Below are 14,812 nucleotides of genomic sequence, written 5' to 3'. Positions count from 1 at the left end.
TGTTTTTTTTTAACCCCATTCAATCGAAAAGAGGTGAATTGTCCGTAAACGACCTATTCAGGGTGTCCCCTGCCACTCCCCCTGAAGAGCTGGGATAGCCCCCCCCACCCCTGTGATCTTAAAAAGGAAATAAAATCAATGAATGATGTTTATTTCCTAAAAATTATTCACTTTCTTAGTTATTCAATGAAAGCAAATTTCAATTAACCTGGAGAATATATGGAACAATGCACTAAATATTTTGTATCACAGATTAAAGTTTTGATCAAAATATTCCTTGTTTGTCAAACAAGAGAGATTGATGCCCTCAAATGACCAGGAAACATTTTTATAGATGTTTGACCTGAAAAAATGTAAATGGGGACATTGCAATCTGGGTCTCTTTTACTTTGCCTGCTGCCCCCTCGACCTGACTTGTGACATTTGTGACAAATGATGAAATACTTTTTTCTTGTAGCAATTTAATTAAGTAATATTTGCCTGTAGTCAATGTGTACAACTATTTAAAAAACATATACAAGTAAAACGTTCATTTATATAAATCATAAATCTAGAATAGTTTTGGGGGAAAATGATCTAATTTGAACTCATTTATTCAAGTTAAATACTTGAAAAAGCAACGTTAAAGATGAGGGTTTTGCTCATTATCTGGCAACCAACACATGATTAAAACCATTTAAACCACATATTAAACCTTTTTAGTTGAAAGCAAATTACAAAGTGTTACTTTTTATAGTCAATTAATCTAATCTAGTAAATTCAAACGTTATTACTCTCTACATTTAATGTGGTCCTCTGATGTTTTTAAGGGGGGATTATTCTGGGAGTGATTCTATCAGCGGGAAGTGGCAACAACGTGGCACAGATTCACGCGTGGAGCTGAGATCATACACAGAGATAACATCTCCATGTATTCACGCAACAAAAGCTCCACACCCTGAAAAAAAAACCGCCACAGTGGCGAGGTCGGCATTCGCTGTTTGTTTGTCTTGAAGGGGCGTGGATCTCCCGCAGGAACCTCTGCTCCTTCTTCTGTGGATCAGTAAAGTTCACGACCATCATTTGAAGGTGCGCGCAGGGTGGACGCGTCACGGGCGATCCCCCCTTTTTTGGTGGACTCTGAGGCGGGACGATCGCGGACTTCTCCTGCGCTTGTGGGTTGGATCCTTGTCAGAACGGAGAACCCTCGCTGTGGTGGAGTTCTGGTCTCACTCTCTGGAACATCTGTTCGGAACTTTTTATTTATCCAAACGGGTTTTTACGCACCGCGACAATGTTGACCTGATTTTTTTTTTAGTTCCACAACTTCTGGATTAACTTGGTGGATTTTTTTGCGTAAGGATGCCGGGGGATAAATTCGTCAACATGGAGGAGAAACTTTGGATACTCGAGGACTTAAACATGATGTATATACGTCAGATCGCGCTCAGTTTGCAGGTGAGTCTTTGCGCTCTTGACCCACTTTTTCCATTTACAATCCCATGTTTCAGTGTCCGACCTGGATACTTATTTGTTAAAATGCTTCTTGAAAATGTCGTAAACATAGTTTAACACGCACTTCTAAATTAAAATGAAACGCACACATTGCAAGTTGATCATAATATGCAAAAAAATGGAATTAACCTTGTTTTTGGAGTCAGAAAATGTGAAAAAGAATGACATAAAATATGAATAACACACTTAAAAATCATGGACTCTTTAAATGGTAATGGTAAGGATCATAAATGCTCTCACATTTACAATTAAAACATGTTTAAAGCCACACTTAAAAACAACACAATGCTGACAGTGTTTCGCTGACACGTTGAAAAATGAGGTTGTAAAATCACAAAATGAAGTTTTGGAAAAAACCTTATTCTACACTGGTGGTTATGAAGCGAGCCTTATTATAAAGTGTTGGCCCCTGGGATGTGTTGAGTGAGTTGAGCCTGCAGCTGTGGTTCAGTGCTGGTCAGTTTACAGAGGAGTTGTGTTGAAGAATCTCCCGGCGGGACAGAGCGGTCCCTCACACACACACACACACAGGGAGAGGTTTTCTTTTTTTTTTTTCTTCTTTTTTCTATCCACAGACGATCTTGGTGACAGCGGCAAGAAAACAACGATGCATGTCATCCATCTTTCTGCTTGTCTCGTCTCCTTTTCCTCGTGGGGTTCACACATAGTGCACGGCTGCACATGTGGGGGCCTCGGAATTCCCAGTGGGATCATCCATGTGCATTTGTGTGCCGGGAATTGGGAAAGCCTCGCAGTGCACTCTGGATAAGACATAGAATAATACATGGCAGCCTTATTGAATGATGCCATTTCTAATGTGTCTGTTTGAAGCTGGTTAAACTTGGGGTTCGCTGCTATATCTGCGAGAGCTTGAAGAAGCAATTAAAGTTCCCATAATGAACAATAAGATAACAAGATAATTGACAAATCCGTGTCACAAGAACGGAAATCTAAGAGTCAATCTAGTTGTTTTTTCAAAACCCAGCATCAGAGTTATCGCTCGATAAAGAGAAACACGCGTTTTTAAAAAAAATGCAGGAATTCCAGAGAGGAAATTCGGCTGTATTTTTGGCTTTGCTGCCTGTGCTGCAGATGTGGCCGCTCTTTGTTTCAATACTGATGTCCAGATATAGAGAAAAGCGCCCAGACCGACTGACTGACCTACTTATTTTATAGATTTTTTGGGGTCAGATTTATGTCACTTGTAGCAGGAGACCCCAACCCCCTTTTTTTTTTTTTTTTACTGCCGACTAGTTTAATTTTGGCGTTACTACTCGTGGATAGACCTTGAGATAATAAACGGCAAAAATAAAACTTCATTACTTAATTTGAACTTTATTTAATGAAAAATACATCTCAAGATAATGCTGAATCAGCAGGAGCTAGACTTTCTGCAACAAGCTGGTTCTGTATGTACGTTTTTTACTCTTTATTTCTATTTCCTTAATACTATTTTTTGAGTAAACAACTTCTAAACAAGCATCTGAAATCAAATTAATTTTTTGAAAGCCTATAACCTTCAATTAAATATATATTTATGTATTTTTTTTAGTGTAGCCTGGTAACAAATGCCTAATGCAGTGGTACCGGGCCCCGGCCCAGTTGTTGGGAACCATCATGGGAAAATTGTGGCTTATTATGTTGTTGTCTCTGGTAAAAAAAAAAAAAAAGACCATAACAAGGTCGGCCGCTAATCAAATTACGGTGCGACACAAACTGACTTTGAAGAAGTTTGTTTTTCTCGATCCTGAATACACGGCTTTGTCTTTCAATATCTGAAACCAGGACATGCTGTTCTTAAAGCGTCAGTATCTTGGATTAATAATATTATCTTCATCAAATAAGGAGCCACAACGTCTCTCTTGAGGGGATTAAAAAAAACAACAACTTTATTTTGAAATGACAGTTGAATTCATCTTTGACTCAAATGTGCATTTCATCCCAGTAAACACTCTCCTTGTTTGCACACACGCTTCCCTCCCGCCGCGTCAGTCTGGGTGGGTTTACGAGACAGGGATTCTTTGTACGTGGCCGAGCTGAGCGGCCCACTCTTTAACTGTAACTTCAGCTATGATTTATTTTTTTGGGCTTCGGGGGCCTTTTTCGCAGACATGTAGTTATTACTTTTCCTCCTGCAGTAGCGAGCACCTGAGAGCTCGCCGTCCGCCGCACGTCGGATAAAAGCAGTCATTTGTCCCGAAATGTAAAGATCCTGTCATTTTCTAAACTCCGTATATAATGGCAGCAGATGACGAAAGTGTGATCTGCAACTCAAGTTTTAACAGGTCCAGCATTCTTCTTCTCTCGGTGAGGAAGTCGACTCCTGGAGTCACTCCCCTGCACATGTATACAAGTATGTGGCCCAGTCGATCCAGGATTCCCTGTAGTGATGGGAAACAGGAAATGCTTGTTTTGTTTCCCATCAGGACGACGACATGATGTCATCGGACTCTAGTATGCGCCACTTCCTGTGACAGACCGCTAATTGCTTCGGCGTTTGTCGGTGGATCTTGATCGCCGTAGATGGCGACCGCTTCAGTCGCGCTAATTTTAGCTCGCCGACCGAAGCTCCGGTTACGATAAAGGTCAGGCGTTAAATGAGGACATTTATGTCTGGGGGTCATGAACTTTCCTAAAAGGAGGTTCCTGTTGATTTCATAAATCCGGCATTGTCTCGGGAGGGACAATTCTTCTCTCTGTGCGTGAGACTTGGGTGTTGACCTCGGACTCACCTCTCAATGTTGAGACTTGGGCCACATGGAATTAATAAGCCCAAAGTATGCAGACTGTGCAAGAAGTCAACCACTGAATTGTTGACGACCACTGGAGCAGTGAAGTGAAGCAGTAATTGACGTTCGCTAACCAGTGGACGCTGTCTCAGTGCTATTGCTTCAGGTTTCTTCTGGACAACAAACAATGTTGTCCAGAGGTGTGTATGTGTTTTTGTGTCCGTCCTTTTAGATGGATGGATGGATGGATTGGTAGATGGATGGATGGATAGATAGCTAGATAGCTAGATAAATAGATTGTATCCTGTTATAGACTGGCTTTCTGACCCCTTCCTAATGCATGTATAGGGATGTTCGATACTGTATGGATATACAAGATCACTGTATCAATAAGAGAAACATGTTTTTTCCTAATTCATCTCTTGCAAATGCTATTTTAGGTGCTACCATAGTCGTTTTATGGTTAACAGTTCATTAACTTGTGTGTAAAATAAAATATTTTTTAAAATCAGAATTAACATGCAACTATTCACCCTGTGTTCATTTTTGGGTTGAAATGGAACTTCTTGTCGCTAGATGGCAGCAGTCATTGCATTCTCTGCAGCTAATGGAAAATTCAAATTCGGCAATGACTGAGGATGAGAGGATACGGTTGACTTTTAAAGCTAATTTTTTTTTTACATATTTTGGTTAAAAAACAAATGAAAGCAGTTATGACTTATATCCTTTTTCTAAAGTATCACAATATATTGCAATATATCGTAATGTTGCTGTATCGTGAAACGTGTTGTAACGCCAGACTCTTGCCAATAGCCCCCCCTACTGTTATAGGTGGGATCGAAGTCAAGAACCTGCTAAATCCAGATTGTGAACACGTAATCTTAGATGGAGGAAAACCCAAATATACAAAATGAAATGACTTAAATCGATTGTTTTTAGGACACTCGCCGCTTTGCATTACATCTGTTGGCTCTGATGTCACATCAGGATGTGAACAACTTTTGCTCGTAAAAAAAGTAATTGATTAACTAAGTGGATTTCCCCTATATTGCCTTAAAACCCGACTTTTGTTCCTGGAAAAACAAGAAGAATTCCAAGAAATTGATCACTGGACCAAACATAGGAGGAAACAGTTCCCCGGGGTAAAGATTCACTAAAAGTGGGAACACAAACAGAAATGTTTCCCTCTTCGTCACTTTTCCTGGAAAATGCACAACTACATCCTCAGACTTGCCTCTACCAACAACAACAAACAAAATAAGGATTTCATTTTACATTTTAAAACGACTGCTAATGACCTTTTGTCCAAACATAACTTTTGTTACTGATGGATCTCAAAGAAACATAATATTTAATTACAGTAAATTATTGTTTAATTAAAGTTTAAATCTGTTTGATTACAACCAAAACATGTTTAATTGAAAATTATTACAGTTGATTATTGTTTGACTACAGTTGAAATTTGTTTGATAACGATTCATTTTTGCTGTCTTACAATAAAAAAAAAGAAATGCTACAAGCTGAAAATATTTTGATTACAGATGATAAGGTTGGTTGCATTTTATGTATTTTTGTTAACAGTGAAAAAATGTTTGATAACAATTGTTAATTGTTTTGATTACAGTTTTAATCCTAAGATTGAACAAAAACAAACATTTTGCATGATTCGAAGTTCAAGATTGTATCAAATATACAGATCACTGTAAACTGGAGCAAAGAACGAGATGAAATTGAAATAAACATCGAACAAAATTAGTCATATTTGAACCTTTAGCTCAACTGTTGCGTTATGATAGCAATGATCAATGAAAAGATGGACATATTTGACTATAAATTATTGGTGGTTTCAGAATGAATCGTCCCATTTGCTGCTATTAAAAATGTTAACTATTATACCTCGGTCAATCCTTGCTCTTCCTGCTTGACAGTAGCATGTTCCAACACTGGTAGCTGAACCTTGACCTGAGCTTTAGATGGAGGTCAGGAGGGGGTTTCTTACTGGATTCATGTATTGACCTCTCACATGCTCCCGCAACACTAAATATAGCCGCGGTCCAGTCTTCAGATGGACTGATGGCCGTTAGCTCTTTTACCTCTGATCTCTGCAGGTCAGCGCTTTTATTGGGGTGTGGGGGGGGGGAAATGTTTGTCCTCGTGTTTCACTTTTACTTGATTTTAGACGTGTGCTAAAATACACACGATTAGTCGCGACAAATATCCCATAATATTTTTTTGACGTTCTTCGCACGGGTGGTCAGCGGGGAGCTTGTTTTTGGTCTTCTGAATTAATCCAGGCGTGCTGGCTTCCGCGACTACTGAGCTCAAGCTAATAGCACTCGATACAAGTTCCACAGTCTCGCCGGGCCAAAGCAAATTCCTCCACATCTCCTGGTACACAACTCAAGTCTGTCGGAGTGTTTTTTTTGTGAGTCAATATTTGCTACGTTCAATGAGCTAACTCACTGGAGTACATAACCAAACCGCAGAGCTTTAATTAAATCACGAGCGTGAGGTTTAAACAAGCCGACGAGGCGCATATAAACTAAAAGCTCTTAATGTCGCCGTGTTTATAAATTTGGATCCCGGCTCCACTCTAGTGTAGTTCCTCTTCACCGACATGAAAAACTCATTAAACTCTCGACAGTAGAGCAGTTAGTGGTGCATCAGTAATCCTTAGTTGACTTTTGTTGCGCGGCACAATCGCTTGATTTGTGACACTTAGCGTCTTATGTAGGCCATTCTAGGAAACTATTGACTTTTACACTTGCTTATCTTTTAGTATGAGGCAATCTATTTTAAACGTAGAGACATCCAAACATCAAAAATCGTTTTAATTTTCACCTTTTATTGAGACCTAGGTGTCATTTTTAATGGTGTTGGAATGACTGGAGCAAGCACTCGACTGGCAAAACTATCAATTGTACTGTTAAGCATTTCTTTCTGATTTTCTTTGACAGATTTGATATTATATAATTTAATGTTTGATGTTTATGGATTTATGTGTGGTTTAACTGTGAATTTAAGCATTCATTTTTTATTACAAATCAATTTAATCTTAACTATATAATCAAAGGTATATACAGTAAAGGTATATTTTAGGTGCTACCAAAGTTTTTTATGCTTTATAGTTGAATACAATAAAAATACAATAAAATAAATAAGTAAATAAATAAAGAGCGACTCTATTATTAGGTTTTCTATTTTTTTTATTTAGCATTAAAATGCTTATAGTCATGCCAAGTTCATTTTTGGGTTGCAATTAAACTTCCAGCCGCTAGATGGCTGCAGTCACTTAGTCGCTGCTAAACATTGAAATCCCACAATGACTGAGGACGTGAGGATACAGTTAAATTCTTGTTGAGATCGGGCCTCAGGCTTGGGGGACTTTCAGCAGTTCTTTCTGAACCTCTGTGACAAATTTGATTTATAATTTGTCGTTTAATGTTAAATGGATTTCTGTAGTTTTATTGTGAATTTGAGCTTTTTTTCGGGGCAAATTTAGTATGTTATCTGTTAAATCTTAACTTTATTATTTATAATCGAAGCTATACAAATGGTCACATTTGATTTGATTATCTTTATTAATTTTCCATCTGACAGTGAAATAAAAAGTAGTTCCTTGCTCTGCCTGTCTCACTAAAACAAAAATGAAAGACAATAGATGAATAAAAATAAAAACACAATGTATTTGGAATAGCCAGGGGTTGTTGCTGTTTCAGGATGGCAAGTAAAGTTTTTTTTAAAAAGAAAAAATAAGTTGTAATTGAAATTGTGAAATCTTTTGCAGCAATTTATCCTTGGGAAATACCCCGACTATATTTAGCACTAATGTTAGCGTTTGTTTCTTGTTGCAGTTACTATTATCATCGCAGACGGACAGGATCGTGTGAACAGTTATCTCGTGTGTCTTAGCTTGAAAAATATCATGTGTGCGAGACGGAGCAGAATAGAGTCTTTGTATGCGACACGTACTACATGCTACCAATCCTCCAACAAATGTAGCACCTCAGCCTCGCTCTCGCCGTGCTGACCTCAGGTCTCCTGTCTCCAGACCATCTGGCTCCGCATAACATCCCTGCACCCTAACTTTCACAAGTACATACGCCCATATAAACTTCACTCCCCCTCCCCATACTCTGCCCCCCCCCCACCCACCCACCAACAGTTCACAGCAGCAGGTCTGAATAGGTACTCTGTGTAGCAGGGAGCCAGTAAGGTGCCGGTGCCTAAGCCAGTTTCCGTAGAAAAACAGCTGGCCTGAGCAACATGAGCAGGAGAGACTACCACGCTGCACCAACAGGTGCTGTTATTGAAACTTAAGCTTAGACATTCTCACTCAGTTTATGTTGTTGCCTCTCCTCCTCCTACCTTCTCCGCATGCATCGTTGAATCTCTTCTTTTCTGTAGGTTCTATGAAGGTCTGCAGATCAGTATGATATGGGTTTCCTCCAGGCACTCCAGTTTCCTCCCATTGTCCTTGAACTGATATTGTGTTTGAGAGAGATTACGTATCTTTATCGGACTCTGACTGACATTTTACCACATTTGTTTGCCAAGAGAAACAGTGACTGTACAAAAAATAGAAATGTTAAATTAACAAGTTATTCATTCTTTAATTTACTGCCGCCTATTTCTTTATGGGGGTCACACTCACACCTTCATACAATTTCCCTAAGTTCCCAATCAACCTTTTTGAACTGTGTGAGTGAACCCGGAGTAAACCCACGCAACACGATGGAGCTAACCACCGTAGCACTGTACGCCCTTTATTTAAAAATTATTATTTTTAATAATGTTAAAGCAGCAATATGTTGGATTGAAAATGTCGTTTCTGGCTCCCCCCACTGTAAGAATGGTTTAACTGCAATACTGTAGTTCCACAGTTGCACAGTTGTCACATACCGCGAAACACCTTTGTTTGTAAAATGAAAGAAATCTCTTTCTTTCTTTATCCTCCTGGATACCTCATAAAATTCTCAGTTCCAGTTTACAAAATTTAAATTTAAATTTAAACAACAGTATACAGAGCTTAGACTTCATAATGCAATTGTTGTATTGTTAGTGTTGTTAGTATTTTAGTGTTTGAACTACTGTTAATAGATGGATAGCTTTTGTATTTGTATATAAGGAATATGTTAAACTTTAAAGTATGATTTAAGTTTATCATTATTTAACAAATGTATGTATTATTAAAGATAGATGGATGGATGGATTTTCCTTTATTAGTCCCGCAAGCGGAAATTCAAGTAATTATTTATCTAAATGCATACCCTTCTCATTGTTTTAACTATTAACTAACTTAATTAACTAACTGTACTTACCTCTTCCGAGATACTAGTGTGACTGTCGCCAGGTAGTAGTGTTTTCATTATTAATAATCAAAAAACGGATGAACCATTTCAATTAAAAATGTGAGAGAAACGTTGATAAAATTAACGAACATTTGATTGAATGTAAGTGGTGTTAAAAAAAACAACTGTATATATGTGCCAGGATGTTTAATAAATATGATGAAACACTTCATTCTCTCGGGTCTTAACGCCTTGAAGCCTCTTTATTGCTACATCTGCGTAACATCAACACATCATTCGTGGTCTAGCAACATTCTACTTAATGAAGCAGGGACTAAAACTAGTCATCAGAAATGAGACCACATACCCATCAAAAGTAATTGAGATTCAGCGTCAACAAACCTATTTATGAAGTAGATATATATATGAAAAATCTAAGATTCCTCAGCAGGTGTGATTCGAAAAGATCCGACCTTGTTCTGCACAAACCGGCTGGCGGTTCAGGCTGTTTAATCACATGTTTGTCTTTGAAGATCTGTGCAAACACGCTCAGTGGTACATGAGCATTTGGTAATGTGGTTAATTGAGCGTGGAGACGTCGCTTCTGTCGCTCCATATGGACGTGATTTAGGCTGGTGTCGTTTTGATCTTTTTCTGGGACAACAACGTGTAAAAATCCACTATTCATACCACTATTTATTAGAGTTGGAGTCTTTATTGTTGTGTTTAAAGCGGTTTTACATGTTGGCTTATCTCACGTCTCTTGTGTTTGTTCTCCCGCTAACAACCTTGTCAACAGTTAATCCGTGCAGAGAGAGTTCTCATGGCAGTAGCTGAACGACGTCGGTCCCCGAGTGCACTTCCCTCTGCCAGCTCCACGAGCGACTCTGCTGCCATCCAGAGATTTGTCTTGTTGCGAGCGAGGTAACGGGGAGAACACTTGTCGATGTGAATCACGGCGGAGGTCGAGTGAGTTGACACAGAGAGATGTCTGATCTCCTGTCGGATGGTTTGAAGAACAAGCGCTCTCTGATCAAATTTAAACCTCGCTTTCAAGGACAATCTTGTCGCAGCAGTTGGATGGAGGGAGCTTTGACAGCTGGTGAAGATATCACTCCTAAATCATTGTGAGCATGTATGAAATATACATCAGTTGTGGACTCTTTAAGTTTTTTTCTGAGCACTCTGTTGCCCCCGTACTGTCCTAAAAAGGTACTGCAGTTCATTTCTCTACCCCTAAGTGGCCTGGAAACCTTTCCAGGGTGTCCGTCTCCTTTTTCCTTGTAGCAACCCCTGCAAATAAGATAAATATTAACAAATTAATGATTTCAATGGATATTAAAGCACCACTAAGTAACATTTCAACATTTTATTTTCATATTTTCTGCAATGGCTGTATTAATATTGAACAATCCTTTCTCGTGAGGATTCTCTAAATATCCTATTTTCAACGATCATACCTTTTTCAAGACCCATCAGGGGAGTCTGTGAGTTTTTGAAGTTTCCAGCAGTATTAGACGAGAAACTGACACAACAAGGACCTTTATCTTAGAACTTATACTTTATATTTAATTTTAAGAAATTACTGACAATGAATGACATTGCACTACATCAACACTAGGAGCAGTCACAAACACAATTTAAAAAAAACTACAGATAGGACCTTTATCTTGTTTTTTAAACAAATTTACACCAACATTGCTGTAGCACTGTTCTGACAAAAGGGGGAGCTAGAGACAATATATCCAATCTTACGAAGTGAGTCTCTAACTCGCAGCTGAAAGTGTAGCCATAACTTTTCTAATGATGGTCTAATGAAGCTTCATGAAACAGTGTCATGTTGTTAACAGGTCAGTAGGTGGTGCCATCAGTTTAAAAAATAATGTGATGTTGCATTAGCACATTGTTCATAACAAAGGAAAATAGTGCGGAGACCGCCATCTAGTGGACTCTGAAAATGATGACACTGCTTCATGAAGCTTCATCAGACCATTACTAGTTGTATCATCGGTAGTTGAATTTAAGTGTTTTCAAACAGTTAACAAGTTAACTCTTTTAAATAATATCTATTTATGGTCCATATCTTGTTGCAAATAGTTGGTTGTACTTAATAGTATATTTATTTCTCACACTATTTTCAGTGTTTGTTACTACTGTTGTATTTATGTTGCAGGTAATAGCACATTTTTGAAGTAATAAATGAGGGGAAAGTTTTTCTACTTCCTTTATTTTTTTTTCCTCAAGTTGATGTAATCAGAGCTGGAATCACGCAAACATGGTTTGTTATTGTCATGGCCAGTCGGAGTAAATACTCGAGAGAGAAGACGGATGTCTGTTGTGAAGCTGAACTGTTAGCAGGGAATACCAGGTTGTGGAGGCGGGTCAGCATGAGTGGGGGTGAAAGGCTGCTGAAAGGGGCCTGTTGTTGTGCTACGAGGTGCTGAAATGCTCAGCTGAGATGTCCCACCTCCAAACAACACCCCCTCTTCAACAAGTCACTTTGTTTGGTGGCGATGAGATCAGTGGAACAAAGTCCCAAGCTGGGTGATGTCATGTTGGGTTCAAAAGCTTAGCTGCATCAGGGGGAGACTTATGATGCCCTTTTTGGCTGTGAACTTGACACCAGCTCTCACCTCTCTTGACTTTTTCCCTGTCAGAAAGTTATTAACAACTTGTGAAGGAAGCTTTTGAACGATCGAGAATTCATATTCTATTATCTACAGTGGCCTGGAAGTGCAAAACAAGAGTGTGAAATAAACGTATTAAAATGTAAATCTCTGGAACAATGAACAATCTCTGAAACAAACGTTCAAACTCTAAACAAATGCACAAATTATGTAACAAATGTACAAATTATTTTTAAAAAAGTACACATTTTGAAACAAATTTACAAGCTCTGAAACAAATGCACAAAGTCTGTAAAAAATGTACAAATTATGAAAAAGATGTACACATTTTAAAACAAATTTTAAAACAAATTTACAAGCTCTGAAACAAATACACAAACTCTTAACAAATGCATAAACTCTGAATTAAACGTACAAACTGATTTTACAGACTCTGAAATAATATTTGATAAATTATCAAAACAAATGCACAAAACTCTGAAACACATTTACAAACTCTGAAACACATTTGCAAACTCTGAAACACAATTGCAAACTCTGAAACACATTTACAAACTCTGAAACACATTTGCAAACTCTGAAACACAATTGCAAACTCTGAAACACATTTACAAACTCTGAAACACATTTGCAAACTATAAAACATATACTGTATATATATATATATATCATTTTCAAACTATGAAACACATTTTTAAACTCTGAAACACATTTACAAACTCAGAACCACATTTATAACACACTTGCAAACTCTGAAACACATTTTCAAACTCTATAACATATTTGTAACCTCTGAAACACATTTACAAACTCTGAAACACATTTGCAAACTCTGAAACACATTTACAAACTCTGAAACACATTTACAAACTCTGAAACACATTTACAAACTCTGAAACACAATTGCAAACTCTGAAACACATTTACAAACTCAGAAAACATTTGCAAACTATAAAACATATACTGTATATATATATATATCATTTGCAAACTATGAAACACATTTTTAAACTCTGAAACACATTTGTAACCTCTGAAACACATTTACAAATTCTTTAACACATTTGAAAACTCTGAAACACATTTACAACAAATTTACAAACTCTGAAACACATCTTCAAACTCTGAAACACATTTGCAAACTCTGAAACACATTTACAAACTCTATAAAACGTTTTTTAAACTCTGAAACACATTTACAAACTCAATAACACATTTGAAAACTCTGAAACACATTTACAAACTCTATAACACGCTTTTAAACTCTCAAACACATTTACAAACTCTGAAACAAATTTACAAACTCTAAACAAATGCATAAACTATGAGACAAAGTGTGAAACACATTTACAAAAGTGTGAAACTAACTTTTCCATTATAAAAGATTTAAAAAAGATTTTGCAAGTTTATTTTATTGTTTTAACAAATGTCTCAATTATCTGTAAAAGAGTTTCAAGACTATGTAAATGTGTTTTCTAATTCTCACCCACAGTATGATCCCCACAAACCTAAGCGACAGCAAGTCCTTGCGAACTGCAAAAATACTCCATTAATCTCCTGACCTAAAAATATTCATAGCAACTAGAATAAAACATTAACCCCAGCAGTGACCACACTACACCCTCATTAACCCCGGCTGCACCCCTGGGCTCAGGTTCAATGGTCAGTATGTCAGTGCGGGCAACATGGCAGCTGATAGTTATGCAACATGTGCAAGGTTATTGAGGGACGGTTTTAGAACCGTGTTGACGTTAACGTGATCGTGTGATCACAGTTGAGGGTTGCAGCTGCTTCAGCACCAAGATAGTTTTCTAAATATACTTTTTACTATGAAGACTCTTCATCTGACTTCGAGATACAAAAGCTTCTACGACTATAATCTTCAGGGGGAAGTAGAAAGCAGTGAAATAATCCAAGATTATCTATAGTCTTTGTGCAGCATCTCATGTCTTGACCGTCACTTTCTCAGGTCACGTCAGTCTCACGGTTTCCCTAATTCAATTCCTTTATTGGATTTTCTTCAGCTATGCAGGCTAATCTTCAAATAACCGTTTTGCTGTTGTTACAATTTGTTGTTTCGACTTTTTGTTCTCATTATTTACTGTCCATTTTTCAGAATAAAACCCCCAACAAAACAGTGTTTTTGTAATTTAATAAAATGTAAAAAAAAATACTAGTTATTACAAAAGACCCAACATCAACCGGTTAACTTAAAAGTTAACTAAAGTCATGATCTTCATGACTAGAATTAAAGTAAAGGACACCACAGGGGAAATTTTCAAATGCAGTTTTCGCTTTGGCCAGCAGGGGCTGATAGACGACCTCCGTCATGGATGTTAAAGTTAAGAAGCAAGTTTGATGAGACGTTTCTTGAAGCTTTTAATAGTAAATAATCTCTCTAAAAGATCGACCCATCTATTTTTTGAGGAGATGCAAAATCTTTATTTGTATTTTATATACTGTATATGATAATCAAAAATAAATCTATATGTTTTTGATCAAGTATATTATATGCAACACTTATTTTAGGTCTGTTTTAATGGTAGTTTAATCAATGTTGTTTTTTTCCGCATTTTCTATAGATATAACTGGGATCTTCATATAAAAAATACTCTTTTTATTTGTTTTTTTTTATTGTGTTTCGTCCTATTTTCATAGCTGTTTCCCCCCC

General features: G+C 37.5%; 1 protein-coding gene across 6 annotated transcripts in view; it reads left to right on the top strand.

The window, feature by feature from the left end:
• rtkna (rhotekin a) overlaps positions 1 to 14,812 on the top strand; it is an 84,430-nt gene that overhangs the window by 29,347 nt on the left and 40,271 nt on the right. Inside the window, exon 1 of one of the 6 annotated variants that reach the window (XM_087794715.1) lies at positions 1,135 to 1,437. The exons of the other annotated variants lie outside the window; for them this stretch is intronic. Within the exon in view, the coding sequence (XP_087650841.1) occupies positions 1,342 to 1,437 (96 nt within the window). The 5' untranslated portion in view covers positions 1,135 to 1,341. Of the gene's footprint in view, positions 1 to 1,134; positions 1,438 to 14,812 lie in introns of those variants that run through there. 6 annotated transcript variants of the gene reach the window in all.

Source organism: Callionymus lyra, chromosome 1 (genome assembly GCF_982586985.1).
Source record: "Callionymus lyra chromosome 1, fCalLyr1.hap1.1, whole genome shotgun sequence".
Lineage (NCBI taxonomy): Eukaryota > Metazoa > Chordata > Actinopteri > Syngnathiformes > Callionymidae > Callionymus > Callionymus lyra.
This window is presented reverse-complemented; position numbering and strand designations above follow the sequence as displayed.